Below are 25,163 nucleotides of genomic sequence, written 5' to 3' on the forward strand. Positions count from 1 at the left end.
CCAATGGGCTCACCACCCATAGCAGGGGTCATAGAGGTCGGGTGCGATGTGAGCTGAGCGGCAGCCGAAGGCAGGGCACTTGGCGGCCCGATCCTCGGCTACAGAAGCTAGCTCTTGGGACGTGGAACGTCACCTCGCTGGGGGGGAAGGAGCCTGAGCTAGTGCGAGAGGTGGAGAAGTTCCGACTAGACATAGTCGGACTCACTTCGACGCACAGCAAGGGCTCTGGAACCAGTTCTCTCGAGAGGGGCTGGACTCTCTTCTACTCTGGCGTTGCCGGCAGTGAGAGGCGACGGGCTGGGGTGGCAATTCTTGTTGCCCCCCGGCTCAGAGCCTGCATGCTGGAGTTCAACCCGGTGGACGAGAGGGTAGCTTCCCTCCGCCTTCGGGTGGGGGAACGGGTCCTGACTGTGGTTTGCGCTTACGCGCCAAACCGCAGCTCAGAGTACCCACCCTTTTTGGATTCACTCGAGGGAGTACTTGAGAGTGCTCCCCGGGTGATTCCCTCGTTCTACTGGGGGACTTCAATGCTCATGTTGGCAGCGACAGTGAAACCTGGAGAGGCGTGATTGGGAAGAATGGCTGCCCGGATCTGAACCCGAGCGGTGTTTTGTTATTGGACTTTTGTGCCCGTCACAGATTGTCCATAACAAACACCATGTTCAAACATAAGGGTGTCCATATGTGCACTTGGCACCAGGACACCCTAGGCCGCAGTTCCATGATCGACTTTGTAGTTGTGTCGTCGGATTTGCGGCCTCATGTTTTGGACACTCGGGTGAAGAGAGGGGCGGAGCTTTCTACCGATCACCACCTGGTGGTGAGTTGGCTGCGATGGTGGGGGAGGATGCCGGACAGACCTGGCAGGCCCAAACGCATTGTGAGGGTTTGCTGGGAACGTCTGGCAGAGTCTCCTGTCAGAGAGAGTTTCAATTCCCACCTCCGGAAGAACTTTGAACATGTCACGAGGGAGGTGCTGGACATTGAGTCCGAATGGACCATGTTCCGCACCTCTATTGTCGAGGCGGCTGATTGGAACTGTGGCCGCAAGGTAGTTGGCGCCTGTCGTGGCGGTAATCCTAGAACCCGTTGGTGGACACCGGCGGTGAGGGATGCCGTCAAGCTGAAGAAGGAGTCCTATCAGGTTCTTTTGGCTCATAGGACTCCTGAGGCAGCGGACAGGTACCGACAGGCCAAGCGGTGTGCGGCTTCGGCGGTCGCGGAGGCAAAAACTCGGACATGGGAGGAGTTCGGGGAAGCCATGGAAAACGACTTCCGGACGGCTTCGAAGCGATTGTGGACCACCATCCGCCGCCTCAGGAAGGGGAAGCAGTGCACTATCAACACCGTGTATGGTGAGGATGGTGTTCTGCTGACCTCGACTGCGGATGTTGTGGATCGGTGGAGGGAATACTTCGAAGACCTCCTCAATCCCACCAACACGTCTTCCTATGAGGAAGCAGTGCCTGGGGAATCTGTGGTGGGCTCTCCTATTTCTGGGGCTAAGGTTGCTGAGGTAGTTAAAAAGCTCCTCGGTGGCAAGGCCCCGGGGGTGGATGAGATCCGCCCAGAGTTCCTTAAGGCTCTGGATGCTGTGGGGCTGTCTTGGTTGACAAGACTCTGCAGCATCGCATGGACATCGGGGGCGGTACCTCTGGATTGGCAGACCGGGGTGGTGGTTCCTCTCTTTAAGAAGGGGAACCGGAGGGTGTGTTCTAACTATCGTGGGATCACACTCCTCAGCCTTCCCGGTAAGGTCTATTCAGGTGTGCTGGAGAGGAGGCTACGCCGGATAGTCGAACCTCGGATTCAGGAGGAACAGTGTGGTTTTCGTCCTGGTCGTGGAACTGTGGACCAGCTCTATACTCTCGGCAGGGTCCTTGAGGGTGCATGGGAGTTTGCCCAACCAGTCTACATGTGTTTTGTGGACTTGGAGAAGGCATTCGACCGTGTCCCTCGGGAAGTCCTGTGGGGAGTGGTCAGAGAGTATGGGGTATCGGACTGTCTGATTGTGGCGGTCCGCTCCCTATATGATCAGTGCCAGAGTTTGGTCCACATTGCCGGCAGTAAGTCGGACACGTTTCCAGTGAGAGTTGGACTCCGCCAAGGCTGCCCTTTGTCACCGATTCTGTTCATAACTTTTATGGACAGAATTTCTAGGCGCAGTCAAGGCGTTGAGGGGATCTGGTTTGGTGGCTGCAGGATTAGGTCTCTGCTTTTTGCAGATGATGTGGTCCTGATGGCTTCATCTGGCCAGGATCTTCAGCTCTCGCTGGATCGGTTCGCAGCTGAGTGTGAAGCGACTGGGATGAGAATCAGCACCTCCAAGTCCGAGTCCATGGTTCTCGCCCGGAAAAGGGTGGAGTGCCATCTCCGGGTTGCGGAGGAGACCCTGCCCCAAGTGGAGGAGTTCAAGTACCTCGGAGTCTTGTTCACGAGTGAGGGAAGAGTGGATCGTGAGATCGACAGGCGGATCGGTGCGGCGTCTTCAGTAATGCGGACGCTGTATCGATCCGTTGTGGTGAAGAAGGAGCTGAGCCGGAAGGCAAAGCTCTCAATTTACCGGTCGATCTACGTTCCCATCCTCACCTATGGTCATGAGCTTTGGGTTATGACCGAAAGGACAAGATCACGGGTACAAGCGGCCGAAATGAGTTTCCTCCGCCGGGTGGCGGGGCTCTCCCTTAGAGATAGGGTGAGAAGCTCTGCCATCCGGGGGGAGCTCAAAGTAAAGCCGCTGCTTCTCCACATCGAGAGGAGCCAGATGAGGTGGTTCGGGCATCTGGTCAGGATGCCACCCGAACGCCTCCCTAGGGAGGTGTTTAGGGCACGTCCGACCGGTAGGAGACCACGGGGAAGACCCAGGACACGTTGGGAAGACTATGTCTCCCGGCTGGCCTGGGAACGCCTCGGGATCCCCCGGGAGGAGCTGGACGAAGTGGCTGGGGAGAGGGAAGTCTGGGCTTCCCTGCTTAAGCTGCTGCCCCCGCGACCCGACCTCGGATAAACGGAAGAAGATGGATGGATGGATGGATGGATATATTATATATATTATATTATTTATTATTATTATCGTCTATTGTGAGCGAACTGTGGTGCTGAATTTCCCCCAGGGATCAATAAAGTACTTTCTATTCTATTCTAACAATAATAATTCGATTTCTCCAGTCAGCAACAATGTATACACATACACATAATGTGCAACCCGATTCACTCTCTCATCTCCCTGGTATTTTGCATACTCCTCAGCATGTCTAGTTGTATAATGACGTTTTAAATTGTATTTCTTTATGCACAGCAACTTTCTCTGTGCAAATAAGACACGTCGGGGTGCCCCTGTGCTCAACAAAGAAATATTGCATCTCCCGCTTTTCCTGGAATTGTCTTTGCTCATCATTAACCTTTCTCTTCACTGCACGCTTTGAAAAAGACATGTTTGGGGTTGTGGAATATATTTGTATTTAGCCGACGCACGGAGAATAATGTTATTTCCGCAATGTGTGTCGTTCCGCTTTTCCTCCCGACAGCAACACGGCGGTCGGTGGAAAGTACCGGGAAAAAGTGACGGCTCCCGGAGTGTTTTATGGCGTCATATAAAAATATATGTAGTGTTCATCGTGTGAGGCAATGCAAATTAAACAATAAAAAAAACAAATAACGGTTTGAATTGGTCCAGGTTATCGGGGACTTTATTACTGATGGACAGGTGTCGCGGTGTGGCAACGTTTCTCTCGCTTTCACTCATTTGCCGCTTTTCCACTAACGCAGGGGTATTTTGGACCCAAATAACAAAAATCGTCTCTGTCTGGAGCCAACGGGAGGGGTTGGGGGGGGGGGGGGGGGGTTGGGGGGCTCGCTGTGGAGTTTACAGCGAGAGAGAGAGCGAGAGCGAGCGAGGGACGGAGAGAGAGAGCGAGAGCGCGTGCGGTCTCGTGGAAAAGCAGCAAAACGTCTCTCTGCTTGCGTCACGCAAGTGACGTCAATGTTCGGTCCTCGAGAGCCATATACCACACCATGATTGGTAGATTCCTTGTAGCCCGGAAGAGTTAGGGCTACAAGGGATTCTGGGTATTTGTTATGTTGTGTTTATGTTGTGTTACGTGTGGATTTTCTCCCAAAATGTGTTTGTCATTCTTGTTTGGTGTGGGTTCACATTGTGGTGCATATTTGTAACATTGATAAAGTTTTTTTTATACGGCCAACCTCAGTGTGACATGTGTGGCTGTTGACTAAGTATGCATTGCAGTCACTTACGTGTGTCTGTTGAAGCCGCATATAACATGTGACTGTGCTTGCACATTGTGAGTATGGAGAAAAAGTGGACGCAAAACCTCCTGCCCTCAATATATTTGCCTCTGGATTGTTGACTTAATATTGCTGTCCTCAGTAATGTTGACGGGTGAAAATCGGGGGATTGGCAAGAATACTTCAGCTCCGCACACAGAGCTGTCAAGCGCCATACATATAAAACTCGCGGGCCGCACTAACATTAAACGTTCATATTAAGGTGCGGGCCGCACAATGATGTCTCGCGGGCCGCAATTGTCCGCGGGCCGCATGTTTGAGACCCCTGGCGTAGACGCTAGTTTCAAGGTCAGTCTTCTCTCTTCAATGACGTTGTTTGCTCGTGATGAAAGATGCTAACAAGGTAAATATTTGTGGATATTTGCAGTAGCTCAATGAATAGTAGTCACATCATGCAGTCGACTAAGTTGTCCAAAGACTTTTTGTTTTGTGACCTGCTGGGGAAATGAAAAGACAAAAAAAGAGAACAAAAAAGGCATAATGTAAAAAGATAAAGCTCAATTGTTGACACTAATAATTAGGGATGGGTAAAATAATTGATTTAATCGATTATGAATCGATTTCTTTTCAATTTTGCAATATAATTTCACGAGGCATAATATTGCAATTTGTAATAATTGAATGACAATGAATGTTGTCATTCATCAGGTCATGACAATCATGGGTACTTTAACTTGAACTTTATTCTCAGGGCATTCAATCGATCGCAAATGAACTGTTCTGTTTGTCTTACAAGGCTATTATCCTCTCATCGAGTAGGCTTCGTCAGTTAATGCTCATAGACTTAGGTTGGTCAGGTCTGGTCTAGATGCTGGTGCTGGGTGTTGTTGATAAATGGCTTTGGCTTTGCATAGTAGAGTTTTAACTTTCACTTACAGATGTAGCGATGAACTGTAGTTACTGACAGTGGTTTTCTGAAGTGTTCCTGAGCCTATGTGGTGATATCCTTAACACACTGATGTCGCTTTTTGATGCAGTACCGCCTGAGGGATCAAAGGTCTCGGCATTCAATGTTGGTTTTGGGCCTTGATGCTTACGTACAGTGATTTCTCCAGATTCTCTGAAGCTTTTGATGATATTACGGACCATAGATGGTGAAATCCCTACATTTCTTGCAATAGCTGGTTGAGAAATGTTGTTCTTAAACTGTTGGACAATTTGCTCACGCATTTGTTCACAAAGTGGTGACCCTCGCCCCCGTCCTTGTTTGTGAATGACTGAGCATTCATGGAAGCTGCTTTTATACCCAATCATGGCACCCACCTGTTCCCAATTAGCCTGTTCACCTGTGGGATGTTCCAAATAAGTGTTTAATGAGCATTCCTCAACTTTCTCAGTCTTTTTTGCCACTTGTGCCAGCTTTTTTGAAACATGCTGCTGGCATCGAATTCCAAATGAGCTAATATTTATAAGAAATAACAAAGTTTACCAGTTTGAACGTTAAATATCTTGTCTTTGCAGTCTATTCAATTGATGTGTCCTGGGTATGACTATGTCCTGGGTATGACTCAAAACTGCATCCGGTGATGAGGCTTCATTTCGGGAGTTCTGGAGTTTTGGGGAAGGTGGAGTTACCCCTCAGTCATCATTGCTCCCAGGTCCACTCTGACCCAGGGTGGTAGTACCTGTCAGGGTCCCAGCTATGGGTTAAAGTAGCTTGCAGAGACCGCCTCAAAAGTCTCTGCCTCATGGACCAGTGCCTACTGGCTAACCACTTGGTTATAGGCTACGGGAAAAAACCCCTAACGAAAAATCTGTGGCGAGGACCCGCATTAGGCAGTCACCAACAGACCGGTGCTCTGGCAGTCCTCTGCAACCCCATGCGGCAGAAGGTCAACATGAGCTTTTCATGCCACTGGAGGACGCCACATGGGGCCAAGACAAAACAGTGCGGGTAGAGACTGCGCACTTCTACCACCACTTAAATCAATTCACTGCGCAGGTGTTTTGCTCCTCCTCAGCACTACCCCAACCCCCATTCAATTGAATATAGGTTGAAAAGGATTTGCAAATCACTGTATTCTGAGTTCAATCCCGGGCTCGGTGTTAGGATCCGCTGCTCGGATCACAGTTTGGTTACAGTTTAGTGTCACGTGTGTTTTGTTTCTGTTGCCATGACGGCAGATTTTGCTCACCTGCCTCTGGTTAGCGTTTCGGGACGCGCACCTGTTGCCCGAGCGCTAATCAGAGGGCTATTTAGTCTTCGCCCGGGCAGCACTCTGCCTGGCTTCCTAATTTGCTTTCATGCAACAAGTTACGACCACTTTGTTTCCTGCTAGCTCTCATGCTACATTATTTTGCTTGCTAGCTCCCACGCTAGTCGTTTTTGTTTTTTTCTGTCTGAGTATGTCTTAAATAAATCATTTTTCCTACCTGCAAGCTGTGTCCGAGCCCGTCTGCATCCTTGGGAGAACACCTCGCACCACGATGCGACCCGGTCGTCTCAGTAGGAAGCCAGCAAGAAGTTCTCCCGCAGCGAGCACGTCGGAGGAGCTGGACGAAGGTACGTGGGAGGTGTTGCGAGCGATGGAAGCCGAGACGCTTCGCTATTCGACGGAGGAGAGGTCGAATCTCATGTGGGGAGCTGGAGGCTCTCTTATCCCCATCGACTCCCTCTGGTCGGAAGACATCGCCGCTACACCGCAGTACCGGGCGCGCCGGCAAAGACGGAAGCCGGCCAGAAGGTCCTTCCCTCGCCGTCAAGACGCGCCGCTCCCGCAAGCTCCTCCCCCGGACCGAAGCAAGCTACAAGGTTCCCAAGCTTCCCCTCAGATGTTTGGCAACCCTATCGACCACTTTGCCAAACACTTCACCGATTGGGCTGTCAGTCAGCTGGAGACCCACACGGATGACGTCATCCCGCCCACTGTGGATGACGTCAGAGACGAAGATTTTTTTTTAAATTCTTCTGCTCCCTTTTGTCAGCCACCTCCTAAGGACTTTATTTCTAAGATTAAGCATTATCAGGACATTTTTTTAAGGACTAAATCTACTCAGTCCCAGTCTCAAGTGGGGGGTGACAAGAGACATTTTGGACAATTTAGAGGAGAGGATTCAGCCCTCCCCCGGACCTCCCTCCACCCACCCTTGAAGACGGTTCCAATCCGCAAGGAGCGCGTCTGGGATCCGCTTTTTGAGGGGGGGGCTAGTACTGGGAGCTGTGCGAGTGGGGTGGCACAACGGCGTGCTAAGCCGCAACCTCCTGCTCGGCCACCGCCACCTGTCCTTCGGCGGGCTAAGCCACAACCTCCTGCTCGGCCACCGCCACCTGTCCTTCGGCGGGCTAAGCCGCAACCTCCTGCTCGGCCACCGCCACCTGTCCTTCGGCGGGCTAAGCCACAACCTCCTGCCCGGCCGCCACCACCGGTTTTTCGGCCTGCTAAGCCGCAACCGCCGGCTAGGCCACCTGCACCTCGACTGGTTCTCACACCAGTACCTGCACCTCGGCTGGTTCCCACACCAGTACCTGCACCTCGGCTGGTTCCCACACCAGTACCTGCTCCTCGGCTGGTTCCCACACCAGTACCTGCTCCTCGGCTGGTTCCCGCACCAGTACCTGCACCACGACTGGTTCTCGCACCAGTACCTGCACCACGACTGGTTCTCGCACCAGTACCTGCACCACGACTGGTTCTCGCACCAGTACCTGCACCACAACTGGTTCTCGCACCAGTACCTGCACCACGACTGGTTCTCGCACCAGTACCTGCACCACGACTGGTTCTCGCACCAGTACCTGCACCACGGCTGGTTCTCGCACCAGCACCTGCACCACGACTGGTTCTCGCACCAGCACCGGCTGCCACGACAGCGACTCCGGCTGCCACGACAGCGACTCCGGCTGCCACGACAGCGACTCCGGCTGCCACGACAGCGACTCCTGCTGCCACGACAGCGACTCCTGCTGCCACGACAGCGACTCCTGCTGCCACGACAGCGACTCCTGCTGCCACGACAGCGACTCCTGCTGCCACGACAGCGACTCCTGCTGCCACGACAGCGACTCCGGCTGCCACGACAGCGACTCCGGCTGCCACGACAGCGACTCCGGCTGCCACGACAGCGACTCCTGCTGCCACGACAGCGACTCCTGCTGCCACGACAGCGACTCCTGCTGCCACGACAGCGACTCCGGCTGCCACGACAGCGACTCCGGCTGCCACGACAGCGGCGACTCCGGCTGCCACGACAGCGGCGACTCCGGCTGCCACGACAGCGGCGACTCCGGCTGCCACGACAGCGGCGACTCCGGCTGCCACGGCGACGTCGACACCTACCGCTTCCACGGCGACGTCTCAGCGACCTCGAGTGGTCCGGCGGCGCAAGCAGCTCTCTCAGAGGACTCAGAGGCTGCTGAAATTTTGGCGCCACTCACGCCCACCTTCTCGGCGGCCACGAATGTGGCCTTACCGTGGTCGCCCGCCTCGCCCTACTCGCCAGCGGCGGTGGCGTTCCATTCGCCGCCGCCACCTGACCCTTCCCCGGTGGATTCGGGGACACGTGGCCTGGCGACCCACCACCAAGTCACCCCCCCGCCCGCCCTTGACTCGTGAACTATTGCCTTTTTTTTTTTGGGTTCCAGTTGTTTTTTTTGTTTTCAAGGGACATCTGGAATCTGTCCTTTTAGGGGGGGGTACTGTTAGGATCCGCTGCTCGGATCACAGTTTGGTTACAGTTTAGTGTCACGTGTGTTTTGTTTCTGTTGCCATGACGGCAGATTTTGCTCACCTGCCTCTGGTTAGCGTTTCGGGACGCGCACCTGTTGCCCGAGCGCTAATCAGAGGGCTATTTAGTCTTCGCCCGGGCAGCACTCTGCCTGGCTTCCTAGTTTGTTCTCATGCAACAAGTTACGACCACTTTGTTTCCTGCTAGCTCTCATGCTACATTATTTTGCTTGCTAGCTCCCACGCTAGTCGTTTTTGTTTTTTTCTGTCTGAGTATGTCTTAAATAAATCATTTTTCCTACCTGCAAGCTGTGTCCGAGCCCGTCTGCATCCTTGGGAGAACACCTTGCACCACGATGCGACCCGGTCGTCTCACTCGGGATCTTTCTGTGTGGAGTTTGCATGTTCTCCCCGTGACTGCGTGGGTTCCCTCTGGGTACTCCGGCTTCCTCCCACTTCCAAAGACATGCATCTGGGGATAGGCCCCTCCCACCTCCAAAGACATGCACCTGGGGATAGGCCCCTCCCACCTCCAAAGACATGCACCTGGGGATAGGCCCCTCCCACCTCCAAAGACATGCACCTGGGGATAGGTTGATTGGCAACACTAAATGGTCCCTAGTGTGTGAATGTTGTCTGTCTATCTCTGTTGGCCCTGTGATGAGGTGGCCACTTGTCCAGGGTGTACCCCGCCTTCCGCCCGATTCTAGCTGAGATAGGCTCCAGCACACCCCGCGACCCCGAAGGGAATAAGCGGTAGAAAATGGATGGATGGATGGATGTATTCTGTTTTTATTTACAATTTACACAACATGCCAACTTCACTGGTTTGGGGTTTTGTAAAATTTTACTTTAACAGACTGAAGACACTTTCAATATTTACACGTACACTAGTGTAGTAGTTTCTCAAAGTGCTGTTATCAACCACAGTATTATGATCCTTTCAATTTGAAACGGTTATACTAACTGTCAGGAGTTCTACCGTGGTCTTTCATTTATACACTACCGTTCAAAAGTTTGGGGTCACCCAAACAATTTTGTGGAATAGCCTTCATTTCTAAGAACAAGAATAGACTTTTGAGTTTCAGATGAAAGTTCTCTTTTTCTGGCCATTTTGAGCGTTTAATTGACCCCACAAATGTGATGCTCCAGAAACCCAATCTGCTCAAAGGAAGGTCAGTTTTGTAGCTTCTGTAACGAGCTAAACTGTTTTCAGATGTGTGACCATGATTGCACAAGGGTTTTCTAATCATCAATTAGCCTTCTGAGCCAATGAGCAAACACATTGTACCATTAGAACACTGGAGTGATAGTTGCTGGAAATGGGCCTCTATACACCTATGTAGATATTGCACCAAAAACCAGACATTTGCAGCTAGAATAGTAATTTACTACATTAGCAATGTATAGAGTGTATTTCTTTAAAGTTAAGACTAGTTTAAAGTTATCTTCATTGAAAAGTACAGTGCTTTTCCTTCAAAAATAAGGACATTTCAATGTGACCCCAAACTTTTGAACGGTAGTGTAGGTGTAGATCGGATTGAATCAAATTGTGATTATCGAATTAGAAGCTTATGAATCAAAATTGAATTGATTTTGAAAAAATGGCTATAATGCCCAGCCCTTCTAATAACTATCCATCCATCCATTTTCTACCGCTTGTCCCTTTTGCGGTCGCGGGGTGGGGGGGTGCTGGAGCCTATCTAATCATTTCCAAATGAACTCCAATTTTCCTTAGAGCCCATGGGCCAGATGCCATGATCCTGGTGGAAGGACAGCCCCTGCAGACTAGTGGGGAGTTGGGTCTGTCCCAGAAGCTTCACATCGCCAGTCAAATCGCAGCAGGAATTATCTACCTTGCATCGCAACACTTTGTGCATCGAGATTTGGCTACAAGAAACTGTCTGGTGGGGAATGGCCTACAAGTGAAAATAGGAGACTTTGGCATGTCAAGAGACATTTACAGCACAGATTATTACAGGGTAAGTTCATACATTTATTGTTCATTGTGTAAAATGAATCCCATGTGAAATATGCGGTGTGTACATGAGATTGAATTCAAATCAGAGTGTAGTCTGCATTTTGCATGCTCGACTTTTTATCTCATGTTATTGTGAAATGGAATAAAGGAGAAGTAAGATGGGGATAAGTTTGCGGTAGAATTTCATATGAAGGTTCCTGATTTGACATTTATTGACATTGACATTTTACATGTTACGCCTCTTCTCCCATGGATGGCGGGGCCCTACGGACAGCGCGTGATCCTACTCAAGTTGAAAAGTCCTGCGTTAGAGGCTTGCTAGCAACCCACATACGTCCCTCGCTTATCACGCCGAATTGGGACTGGACATGACAGCAAAAAACACATTTCTACAAAGTAGGGACATTATTAATAAATACAATATTTCATAGTTGAAACATTAAAAAAACTGTTCCTCTAAATTAATTTTTTTTTACTTCATTAGAGCCCTCTAAATGTCCATATAGTCACCTTTATACTCATTTCACCCAGTATAGTAACCTTACATGTCTTTTACATCTCTGTTTGATTTAAAGGCCTACTGAAATGACATTTTTTTATTCAAACGGGGATAGCAGATCCATTCTATGTGTCATACTTGATCATTTCGCGATATTACCATATTTTTGCTAAAAGGATTTAGTAGAGAACATCGACGATAAAGTTCGCAACTTTTGCTCGCTGATAAAAAAAAGCCTTGCCTGTACCGGAAGTAGCGTGACGTCACAGGTTGAAAGGCTCCTCACATTTCCCCATTGTTTACACCAGCAGCGAGAGCGATTCAAACCGAGAAAGCGGCGATTACCCCATTAATTTGAGCGAGGATGAAAGATTTGTGGATGAGGAACGTGAGAGTGAAGGACTAGAGTGCAGTGCAGGACGTATCTTTTTTCGCTCTGACCGTAACTTAGGTACAAGGGCTCATTGGATTCCACACTTTCTCCTTTTTCTATTGTGGATCACAGATTTGTATTTTAAACCACCTCGGAGACTATATCCTCTTGAAAATGAGAGTCGAGAGCGAGAAATGGACATTCACAGTGACTTTTATCTCCACGACAATACATCGGCGAAACACTTTAGGTACTGAGCGAACGTGATAGCATCGGGCTTAAATGCAGATAGAAACAAAAGAAATAAGCCCCTGACTGGAAGGATAGACAGAAGATCAACAATACTACTATCAGGAGACACCGAACCAAACACTGGACCTGTAACTACACGGTTAATGCTGTGCCGCCTGTCGAAGCCTAGCAATGCTGTTGCTAACGACGCCATTGAAGCTAACTTAGCTACGGGACCTCGTCAGAGCTATGATAAAAACATTAGCGCTCCACCTACGCCAGCCCTCATCTGCTCATCAACACCCGTGCTCACCTGCGTTCCAGCGATCGGCGGCGCGACGAAGAACTTCACCCGATCATCGGTGAGGTCGGCGGCTAGCGTCGGATAGCGCGTCTGCTATCCAACTCAAAGTCCTCCTGGTTGTGTTGCTGCAGCCAGCCGCTAATACACCGATCCCACCTACCGCTTTCTTCTTTGCTGTCTCCATTGTTAATTGAACAAATTGCAAAAGATTCACCAACACAGATGTCCAGAATACTGTGGAATTATGTGGTGAAAACAGACGACTTAAGCTGGCCACCGTGCTATTCCAAAATGTCTGCTTCAAACTGTGACGTCACGCGCATACGTCATCATACCGAGAAGTTTTCAGCCAGATATTTCGCGGGAAATTTAAAATTGCACTTTATAAGTTAACCCGGCCGTATTGGCATGTGTTGCAATGTTAAGATTTCATCATTGATATATAAACTATCAGACTGCGAGGTCGGTAGTAGTGGCTTTCAGTAGGCCTTTAAAAAGGTTTAAAAAAATAATTTGAAATCATCTGTTAGGCCGAATTTATAGTTTGAGCCGCATACGGCCCATGGGCTGTATTTTGTCCAGGTCCTACTGTCAACGAGCAGCATCACACAATTTACAAAGCGCATGCATGTTGTGTGTGCACAGGTGGGAGGTCACACCATGCTGCCCATTCGATGGATGCCCCCAGAGAGTATCATGTACAGGAAGTTCACCACAGAGAGTGACGTGTGGAGCTTTGGAGTTATTCTGTGGGAAATATTCACTCATGGCAAACAACCGTGGTTCCAGCTGGCCAACAATGAGGTAAATTTGCACTTACATGAACATGTGTACGTATTTTAAATAGGGCTGTCACATAATTGCCTTTTTTCAGCAGATTATTCCCAGTTCCTCAACACTCGCCTGCTAGCTTGCTGCAAACGGTTTAATCAGTTTCTGAAAACGCAGACGCGTATTATTACACCACATCCAATGTGCCCCCTCATTTTTCATGTGTTATTACACCACGTCCAATGTGCCCCCTCATTTTTCATGTGTTATTACACCACGTCTAATGTGCCCCCTCATTTTTCATGTGTTATTACACCACGTCTAATGTGCCCTCTCATTTTTCATGTGTTATTACACCACGTCTAATGTGCCTCCTCATTTTTCATGTGTTATTACACCACGTCTAATGTGCCCCCTCATTTTTCATGTGTTATTACACCACGTCTAATGTGCCCTCTCATTTTTCATGTGTTATTACACCACGTCTAATGTGCCCTCTCATTTTTCATGTGTTATTACACCACGTCTAATGTGCCCTCTCATTTTTCATGTGTTATTACACCACGTCTAATGTGCCCTCTCATTTTTCATGTGTTATTACACCACGTCTAATGTGCCCTCTCATTTTTCATGTGTTATTACACCACGTCTAATGTGCCCTCTCATTTTTCATGTGTTATTACACCACGTCTAATGTGCCCTCTCATTTTTCATGTGTTATTACACCACGTCTAATGTGCCCTCTCATTTTTCATGTGTTATTACACCACGTCTAATGTGCCCTCTCATTTTTCATGTGTTATTACACCACGTCTAATGTGCCTCCTCATTTTTCATGTGCGTGAGAAAACGCACAAACTCCCTCAGCATTCCTTACAACATGTGAGCAAAGTCAGACATGCACAATATCCAGCTTCACATAATAATAATAACAAAAAATAAATGTTTTATCATTAATATTTCCAGAATAATGAAATCACAACAGTCATTTCAATTAGATTATTTTCAACTATAAATTATTTGGCCCACTTATATTGCAAATTATTTGTGACTTGCCCAAATATTTTATTTCTAGAAATTTCCATCGTTTTTAGCCAGGGGTCCCCAAACTACGGCCCGCGGGCCGGATACGGCCCCCCAGCGTCCAAAATCCGGTCCGCGGGAAGTCCCAAGTTAAAAAATAATAATAATAATAATAATTTTATTTTATTTATTTTTTTATTTTTTTAAATTATTATTATTTTTTAAAATTTGTCCTTACTATTCCATTTTCTACCGTCTCTTAGCCACTCAGGCAAATCATATTGTCTAAAAATGCATTTTACAATGGATAACGTGACATGCAGCAAGTGCGCTCTTTAAGTCAATTAGTGCGCGAGGAATATATATGTATGAATACATATATATATATATATATATATATATATATATATATATATATATATATATATATATATATATATATATATATATATATATATATATATATATACTGTATATATATATATATATATATATATATATATATATATATATATATATATATATATATATATATATATATATATATATATATATACATATATATATATTGTATATATATATATATACTGTGTGTGTATATATATATATATTGTATATATATATATATATATATATATATATATATATACATATGCATATATATATACATATACATATATACACATATACATATATATATATATATATATATATATATATATATATATATATATATATATATATATATATATATATATATATATATATATATACACACACATACATTTACATATAATATATATATATATATACTGTATATATATATATATATATATATATATATATATATATATATATATATATATATATATATATATATGTATATATATATATATATATATATACACATAGCACGGCCCCCAGCCAAATTGTTTTACCCCAATGCGGCCCCGGAGTCAAAAAGTTTGGGGACCCCTGTTTTAAGCTATTTACTTATTTTTAGTTATGAATAATTATATGTTGTCTATTCCAGTTTAAGAATGTTAAAATTGAGAAAATAACTATTCAAATAAAATATTTTGGTTTTACCCAAACATAAAATCTCATTTAAATAGTCTACAACATCCATAAAATGCTTAATTTAAGACTTGCAAGATGAATAATGCTGGTTTTCAGAATAAAATAATTGTTTCTACCTTTAAAGTCCTGCTAATTTGTGGATATACAAATCTTAATTCAGAATGTCTTATCAAGTCAAATTAACAAGAAACATGGACAGATAATTTTTACAAATTTTCTGTATTTTTTTTTCCTAAAATCTAATCTTTTTATCATATTTTGTCAGCTATTTTTTGCAGTGTACAAAACAAATAACAAATCTAATTTTTGTCGAGCTGCATGGTGTATGTCTGGGTTGGGGTTGAGACATGTACCTCTTCAGGGATCACATTTAGTTCACCTTCAAGGAGTCCTTTTAGCCAAAATTACATTTTTCTTACCTATTGGTACCTAATTTTGTGTGTTTAGGATCTCCATAAATCCCGAAAATGTGAAACCAAACCATGGAAGAAGTTTTCATAAACCAATCTTGCCTACTTCCAAACTTGGAAGACTTTAGTGATGTATTTTGCCTTCGCTACGTCTGCGGATATCTCCATATATAGTAGAGGTTGACCCAAAGAGCCAAGCGTGAGTCTGTCATTTTTATTCAGTTGTAGTCCAAAGTTGTAGTCAATATGTTCCTTATTTTTGTCTATCCTTTACCGAGTGGTAGTAGGAGCATTATTTAATGGCTAATTATGTCAGAATGCGCTACCTCTATATTATATACCGTATTTTCCGGACCATAGGGCGCACTGCTATGATCTATTTTCGATCTTTTTTCATATATAAGGCGCACCGGATTATAGGGCGCCATAAAGGAGTCATATTATTATTATTATTATTATTTTTCTAAATGTAAAAGACTTCCTTGTGGTTTACATAACATGTAATGGTGGTTCTTTGCTCAAAATGTTGCATAGATTATGTTTTACAGACCATCTTCAACTCACTTTTTGACAGTCTCTTCAGGATGCACCGTTTTGTGGGCGTTTCTTATTTATGTGCCTCCACTTGGACAGAGTCTTCTCCCCGTCATCTTTGTTGTAGCGGTGTAGCCTGCAAGGACGGGAGTGGAAGAAGTGTCAAAAGATGGCGCTAACTGTTTTAATGACATTCACACTTTACTTCAATCAATAACGGAGCAGCATCTCCTCATCCGTGGCTCACTAGGCAAGGCAAGGCAAGGCAACTTTATTTGTATAGCGCTTTTCATACACAAGGCAGACTCAAAGTGCTTCACAGACAACAAAGTGAAATGAAAGAAAATAAAAGCAAAATTAAAATGCAGACAATAAAAATAAAAATAAAAACAGTGCAGACGTTAAAAGTTAAAAGATTAAAAGATTTAGCTGAAAGCTAAGGTGAACATAAAAGTCTTCAGTCTAGTTTTAAAAGTAGTGAGAGTTGGGGAGAGTCTGACATCTTCAGGAAGTTTATTCCAGCTATGTGTTGCATAGTGACTGAATGATGATCTCCCTTGATTTGAGTTTACTCTTGGAACCGCTAACAGATTGGTCTCAGAAGATCTTAGTGATCTAGAGGGCGTATATAGTGGGAGCATATCAGTGATATACTTGGGCCCTAGACCATGTAGTGATTTATATGTGAGCAGGAGGATTTTGAAATCTATTCTCTGATGTACAGGGAGCCAATGTAAGGATTTAAGAATTGGTGTAATGTGCTCACATTTTTTGGTCTTTGTTAGAACTCTAGCAGCAGCGTTCTGAACAAGCTGTAGCTGCCTGACAGTTTTTTTGGGAAGACCTGCAAGGAGACCATTACAATAGTCTAGCCTACTGGTAATAAAGGCATGTACAAGTTTTTCTAAGTCTTGAGCTGACATGAGCCCTCTAAGTCTTTTTACATTTTTGAGGTGATAGTAGGCCGATTTTGTTACTGATTTGATGTGACTGTCGAAATGTAAATCAGAATCTAAAATAACCCCAAGATTTCTGGCTTTATTTGAGGTTTTCAGGGACAGTGATTGAAGGTGTTGGATGACTTTAAACCTTTCTTTTTTAGCACCAAAAACAATTATCTCAGTTTTATCTTCATTTAGTTGTAGGAAATTTTGGCACATCCAGTGTTTGACTTGCTCAATGCACTGGCACAGAAGATCTATGGGGCGATAGTCATTTGGTGATAGCGCTACATAGATTTGGGTGTCATCGGCATAGCAATGATGGTCAATGTTATTATTTTGCATGATTTGTCCTAGTGGGAGCATATAGATGTTAAATAAAGTCGGCCCCAAGATTGAACCTTGGGGGACTCCACACGTTACGTTGGTTGGTTCTGATACAAAGTCACCAATGGAAACAAAATAGTTCCTATCTTGTAGATATGACTTGAACCAGCTTAAAACTGTGCCTGAGATCCCCACCCAGTTTTCCAACCTGTCCAAAAGTATTGAGTGGTCGACAGTGTCAAATGCAGCACTGAGGTCCAAAAGCATTAATACTGAAGTTTTGCCAGAGTCTGTGTTTAGACGGATGTCATTTATAACTTTTATAACACTAGTGCAACAACAACACCCGAAATATGTCCCGTTTCCCGTGTGTCGGCACGGACTACAAAGGCGGACGCGCGCAATTCTTCGAGACTTATGCAGATCCCAAATACAGATCAGCAGGTACCAGAATGAAAGAAAAGTTGCTTTTGCATAATATGGCGAAACAAAACGCCAGATAATATATCTTACCTTATACACACACCATAATAATACTGGTATGTTGAAGCACAGTACAATCCATCAAGCGGTGTGGCTTCATAGCTTACCAAAGACCTACTAAAACATTTTGATAGATTTTTGAGCGCCATGTGTAATGTTCTATATTTTAAATGGAACATATACAAATTTGGTGTTGACTTGAGTCATATTGCAGTCTACACGTATCTCTTATGTGTGACTGCCATCTACTGGTCACACTTATCATTTCACCATGTACCAAATAAAATAGCTTCGAGGTCGGTAAGCAAAACCAGAATTATTCTGTACATTAGGCGCACTGTCGAGTTTTGAGGAAAAAGAAAAGTGCGCTGTGAGTGTCTCTGTGTGGGGGGGGTTCTCCTGGTGCCGACAGATCTCTCGGGAGCCCGGTAGACAGGGTTGAGCACGTCTTTTATTGTCACATACAGGTCAGAATTGCTTTCCAGCAGTCTCTGTCTCATCCGTGTGTGTGTCTCTCTCTCTCTGGCTCCAACTCCAACAGCGTGTCTCGTGCCGGCTGCTGCTAATAAGGGCGACAGGTGATTAGATAATCAGCCCCAGCTGGGCAATCTACTCACCTGCCGCTGGCAGTGGAGGCAGGTGAGGCGGGGCCTCACGTGCCATCATGGAAAGAAAAAAAATGTAAAAAGAAAAAAAAATTATTAAATTGTTATATGTATCCAGTGATTATACTATAAAGTTATTTTCCATTTAACTTCACCAGTTTTAGATTATTTTTATTCAAAATCGCTGAATTTTCACATTTGCCGTTCAAATACTGAGAAGAGACTTGCTGTGATCAGCAGCCAGTTGAGGCACGTCACTGCGTTGTGCCTCAACATGGATTGCGCAATGACTCGGCTAACTGCTGGCCTGCTGTGCAGTGAGACCGTATTGCTATATGAATTATATTATACATTTCCATAGTTTAGTTAGCTGAGGTGTATAATGTACAGTGTATTTTGTCAACAACTGTATGTGTGTAATGTATTTCTTGTGCTGAGCAATCATAAAACTGCTGTGAAGACGCACTGGCTGAGGCTCGCAGTAATCCCGCCTCCTGGTGGTAGAGAATGCACCCCCACCGTAGAATGCACCACCTGACGGGAGTGTTATATCAACTAAAGCCCACACTTAAACGTTCCACGTGCAAGATGGAATCTATTTAAAAAAGTTATTTAATAAGAAGCCAAAAAGTGCAAAAACAATAATGTTCGTGTTGGAGGAGTTGTGAATGACCACAGGGCCACAACATTAGGTACACCTGCAGACTGCAGCACGGATTTCATATTTCATTCATTCACAACTCCTCCAACACGAACATTATTGTTTTTGCACTTTTTGGCTTCTTATTAAATAACATTTTTTAAATAGATTCAATCTTGCACGTGGAAAGTTTAAGTGTGGGCTTTAGTTGATATAACACTCCCGTCAGGGGGTGCATTCTACGGCGGGGGTGCATTAATCCAGCACAACAGCAGCGCATGGACTTAATTTATAAGTAAAGGGAAGACCATAATAAGGTTTTTCTTTATTAAATGTGCTTTTTTGTGTGCTACAGTTTGTGTAAAGTTAAAGTTAAGTTAAAGTACCAATGATTGTCACACACACACTAGGTGTGGTGAAATTTGTCCTCTGCATTCGACCCATCCCTTGATTACCCCCTGGGAGGTGAGGGGAGCAGTGGGCAGCAGCGGCACCGCGCCCGGGAATCATTTTTGGTGATTTAACCCCCAATTCCAACCCTTGATGCTGAGTGCCAAGCAGGGAAGAATGCTGGTATGAGCTTTTAAACATAACCTGTTAACTGCTGCCAATCAAATGGTGAATAAGATACTCTTTAGGGTTCATATGTTTGTAAATCTGACTGTGATGAAGTCAGTGCCTCACCAGCCATGAACCTCACCGCACGTCACTGGCCGCTGGCTTCCAGGCCGGGCCATACGCACCCCATTCCTGCAGGAGGCGTGCCGACCACGCCCTCCTCCACATGCGCCTTATAGTCCGAAAAATACGGTAAATTCTTCAGTAGGAGTGTTATTTGTTATTTTGAAGGTATCATTTTTGGATGCAGTAGCATACATCGATAGATGCCACTATTGCATCATGCAACTGGTAGCTTTTTCTCGATAAGAAGCTGATTTCGACGGAAGACTGGCAGTAATCAGTTTTGCTCAATAGAAGGATTGTTGATGCAAACCTTTTTTCCACCTTAAAAGGTCTTGACAGACATTAGAGGGAGCTGTGTCCATGTCTAATTGAGGCACCTTCGTTTTGAAAAGCCATTCCACGGTTTGCAGCCAGCTCGCTTGTGAAATCATTTGAGCAAACATTATACCGCAGACATGTGCGGCAATCTCCGCAGGTTGGATTGGAACAGTTCCAATCTATGATTTACGCTTATATCGGAATGCGGATCAGCACCATCCCTACGTGTACATTTAATCTGAATATTGTGTCCTCTTTTTTTTTAGGTGATCGAATGTATAACTCAAGGCAAGGTTCTGGAGCATCCAAGGCTCTGTCCCAAAGAAGTCTATGACGTGATGCTTGGCTGCTGGCAGAGAGAACCACAACAGCGCCTTCACATGAAGGAAATTCAGAAGACTCTGTTATTGCTAATGAAGGCCACGCCCGTTTATCTGGACATACTTGGTTAGAAACAGAAGCACATGAAGAGGAATGAGAGTACAAGTGTACTGTGTGTATTGTGACAACACACAAAGAACTGCTTGTTTTTCATGATATCATAGTGGCACACATTGTGTACTAACACTTTTAATTGGAGTTGTGTTTGCTAGGAAATAATTTTTAGCTGCCACCTCATACTTAAACTTTTCTTTTGATAAGTTCTTAATAATAATGGATTGGACTTAGACTTTAACACTTTTGTTTTTACTCCCATCTTTCAGGAGTGAAACTGAGAGATCTTAACTTTGTGTGGCCACAAAGTGGAGCAGTACAGTCACATGAACAATGCGACTGTGAAGGGGCTCCAACTTACACAGGCTTTGTGGTTACCGGTTAAGACTGTGAAGGGGCTCCAACTTACACAGGCTTTGTGGTTACCGGTTAAGACTGTGAAGGGGCTCCAACTTACACAGGCTTTATGGTTACCGGTTAAGACTGTGAAGGGGCTCCAACTTACACAGGCTTTATGGTTACCGGTTAAGACTGTGAAGGGGTTCCAACTTCCACAAGCTTTATGGTTACCGGTTAAGACTGTGAAGGGGCTCCAACTTACACAGGCTTTATGGTTACCGGTTAAGACTGTGAAGAGGCTCCAACTTACACAGGCTTTATGGTTACCGGTTAAGACTGTGAAGGGGCTCCAACTTCCACAGGCTTTGTGGTTACCGGTTAAGACTGTGAAGGGGCTCCAACTTCCACAGGCTTTGTGGTTACCGGTTAAGACTGTGAAGGGGCTCCAACTTCCAGAGGCTTTGTGGTTACCGGTTAAGACTGTGAAGGGGCTCCAACTTACACAGGCTTTATGGTTACTGGTTAAGACTGTGAAGGGGCTCCAACTTCCACAGGCTTTATGGTTACTGGTTAAGACTGTGAAGGGGTTCCAACTTCCATAGGCTTTATGGTTACCGGTTAAGACTGTGAAGGGGCTCCAACTTACACAGGCTTTAAGGTTACCGGTTAAGACTGTGAAGGGGCTCCAACTTACACAGGCTTTCTGGTTACCGGTTAAGACTGTGAAGGGGCTCCAACTTACACAGGCTTTATGGTTACCGGTTAAGACTGTGAAGGGGCTCCAACTTACACAGGCTTTATGGTTACCGGTTAAGACTGTGAAGGGGCTCCAACTTACACAGGCTTTAAGGTTACCGGTTAAGACTGTGAAGGGGCTCCAACTTACACAGGCTTTATGGTTACCGGTTAAGACTGTGAAGGGGCTCCAACTTACACAGGCTTTCTGGTTACCGGTTAAGACTGTGAAGGGGCTCCAACTTACACAGGCTTTAAGGTTACCGGTTAAGACTGTGAAGGGGCTCCAACTTACACAGGCTTTCTGGTTACCGGTTAGGACTGTGAAGGGGCTCCAACTTACACAGGCTTTAAGGTTACCGGTTAAGACTGTGAAGGGGCTCCAACTTACACAGGCTTTCTGGTTACCGGTTAAGACTGTGAAGGGGCTCCAACTTACACAGGCTTTCTGGTTACCGGTTAGGACTGTGAAGGGGCTCCAACTTACACAGGCTTTAAGGTTACCGGTTAAGACTGTGAAGGGGCTCCAACTTTCACAGGCTTTAAGGTTACCGGTTAAGGCTGTGAAGGGGCTCCAACTTACACAGGCTTTCTGGTTACCGGTTAAGACTGTGAAGGGGCTCCAACTTCCACAGGCTTTATGGTTACCGGTTAAGACTGTGAAGGGGCTCCAACTTCCACAGGCTTTATGGTTACCGGTTAAGACTGTGAAGGGGCTCCAACTTCCACAGGCTTTGTGGTTACCGGTTAAGACTGTGAAGGGGCTCCAACTTACACAGGCTTTTTGATTGATTGATTGATTGAGGCTTTGTGGTTGCCGGTTAAGCCAATATTACAGGAGGAGAACAAGATGATTCAGTACATGACCAGCTTTCTGCAATCAAAGTGGGTGGGTGTCTAACAAGCTGCTTGGCTGAAACGACATCACACCGGTCAGATCATAAAGTTACATAAAACATGAAGGTGGTATTGCTGAGGCAGAAAAGCAAGCTGAAAGGAACAAACCTTTCACAAAAACACAATGCTGGCATTGCCAAGAAAGCAACGTAAAGAAGCAGGAAAGAAGAAACGATTATTAATTATTTAACCGTGGAAGCCAAAGTACTTGTTGTCAAAGATATCAATAAACTGAACAAATATTGAAGATGACGTCATCCCGACTACAAAGAACTAAAAGACGAAGACTTGATGCAGCTTGAAGTCCACTCCAGTCTGACTCATTCACAATGTTTACTTCAGTGTTTGTTTGTAATGTCTTTATTTTTCTTATCTTTATTCAGTTATTTGTTTTCAATCCACTGTACAATCTGTAAATGAGCCAGATTATAGCATAGTATCAGTATAGCATTTCCATCTTTAGTTCCTCCTGGGAGCAAGGTGGCTGACGTGTCTTGTCCAAGGGCATAACGGCAGTGACTAGGAGGGCCGAAACTGAATTCATACCAGGAACCCTCAAGTTTCTGGACGACCGTTGGAGCACACTGCCCCATTTTATTTTTCTTCTTCTATTTAATAACTTTCCTATTTTAATCAAACATACAGTGTACTGTATTTTTCATTAGGAGTGTCCCGATTTAACCTTTTTCACTGCCAGTTCAATAACAATATTGGAGCTTAGAGTATTTGCCCATACCGATATTAACCCGATTGGATATCAGCATGACTCACACACAATTGTATTATTTTGTAATGTGAAATGTTACTGTAGAAAAGATTTGATCAAGTCAAACAGAGAACAATGGTATGTACGCAAACTAGAACAATGGTATGTATGCAAACTAGCCTATTTATTATTAACTGTCTATCATGAACTTATCCTGTATCTCAGTTAGAATATAGAGGTAACACCTACAGGAGTTGTTTCAATAATCAATTGTTAAGTTTAGCTCATGGCACAATAAGTTGAATGATGCGGACACGTTTGTTACTAGATGCTTTCTACGACATTTCTGCCTTGGAAACTTTGTATGTATGCAACTATAACTATTGGATACTTGTTTATATTGACAAATGTGCTGTTTTAGCAATACTGTTCAATTAAGGACATTTATTACATATGTCTGGCTTGTGTGATATTGTGTGCTTAGCTGTTGTGTAGCTGCTGTTTCCTCGTAGCCTATTGCCTACCATATATACACAGTAAACACTAACTGCTGCACAGAATTTTAAGAATCTCACCTGTTGTCATTTGTTTTCTTCGATTACTCCGGCTTCCTCCCACCTCCAAAGACATGCACCTGGGGATAGGCTCCTCCCACCTCCAAAGACATGCACCTGGGGATAGGCTCTCCCACCTCCAAAGACATGCACCTGGGGATAGGTTGATTGGCAACACTAAATTGGCCCGACTGTATGAATGCGAGTGTGAATGTTGTCTGTCTATCTGTGTTGGCCCTGTGATGAGGTGGCGACTTGTCCAGGGTGTACCCCGCCTTCCACCCGAATGCAGCTGAGATAGGCTCCAACACTCAAAAACTAATAAGAGAAAATAAGTAAAGATGCGCACAAAAGGTGTGGAAAGTTAACAACACTACACGGGACAAAGCCACAGGAAAGGAGAAGTGTAAGTGGAGCCAAAGCAGAGGAGATGAACACGACTGAAGTGAAGTGAATTATATTTATATAGCGCTTTTTCTCTAGTGACTCAAAGCACTTTACATAGTGAAACCCAATATCTAAGTTACATTTAAGCCAGTGTGGGGTGGCACTGGGAGCAGGTGGGTAAACGGCAGTGACTAAGATGGCGGAAGTGGGGCTCGAACCTGCAACCCTCAAGTTGCTGGCACGGCCACTCTACCAACCGAGCTATACCGCCCCGACTTGAAGGTAGGGTTGACACCCGCCCCGTAAAATACGGAATCCACCCGTAATTGGGACTGAAATGTTGCATCTCGTATTGAACCAATACGGTTTCTTCCGTATTTTCCTATTTGTCCCATGTGTCTGTCACACACACACACAAACACACACACACACACACACACACACACACACACACACACACACACACACACACACACACACACACACACACACACACACACACACACACACACACACACACACACACACACACACACACACACACACACACACACACACACACGCGTGAACACTGAATTCAACAATAATGAACAAAATAAAAGCTACACGGACCCCCAAGTGTGGCTGTACATCAGACCTGGGCATTCTGCGGCCCCGCGGGCCACATCCAGCCCTTTGTGCGTCCCTGTCCGGCCCGCGTGGGGCCAAATCATAAATTACAAAATCAATTAAAAAAATTATCTATGTCGAGTGTGCAATACAGGCCTGGCCCTAACCAATCTGGCGCCCTAGGCAAGATTTTAGGTGGCGCCCCCCCCCACATCGGCAGTGAAGTGTATATACTCACAAGAACCGAATAGCTTTGTCTTTGACCTTTCTTTTTACTTAAAGAAAGCAAATTAACATATTATATGGGAATGTTATGTTATGATTATCT

At 45.3% G+C, this 25,163-nt stretch overlaps 1 protein-coding gene across 2 annotated transcripts in view; it reads left to right on the forward strand.

Annotated features, from left to right (window-relative positions):
• Positions 1-21,318, forward strand: part of LOC133658771 (NT-3 growth factor receptor-like) — a 97,768-nt gene extending 76,450 nt beyond the window's left edge. For both annotated transcript variants that reach the window (XM_062061152.1, XM_062061150.1), the window contains 3 exons: positions 10,708-10,951; positions 13,003-13,161; positions 20,440-21,318. In XM_062061152.1, coding sequence (XP_061917136.1) covers positions 10,708-10,951; positions 13,003-13,161; positions 20,440-20,625 — 589 coding nt within the window. In that variant the 3' untranslated portion in view covers positions 20,626-21,318. The remainder of the gene's footprint in view (positions 1-10,707; positions 10,952-13,002; positions 13,162-20,439) is intronic.
• Positions 21,319-25,163: the final 3,845 nt, after the last annotated feature.

The sequence above is a fragment of the Entelurus aequoreus genome, linkage group LG10 (genome assembly GCF_033978785.1).
Source record: "Entelurus aequoreus isolate RoL-2023_Sb linkage group LG10, RoL_Eaeq_v1.1, whole genome shotgun sequence".
Taxonomy (NCBI): domain Eukaryota; kingdom Metazoa; phylum Chordata; class Actinopteri; order Syngnathiformes; family Syngnathidae; genus Entelurus; species Entelurus aequoreus.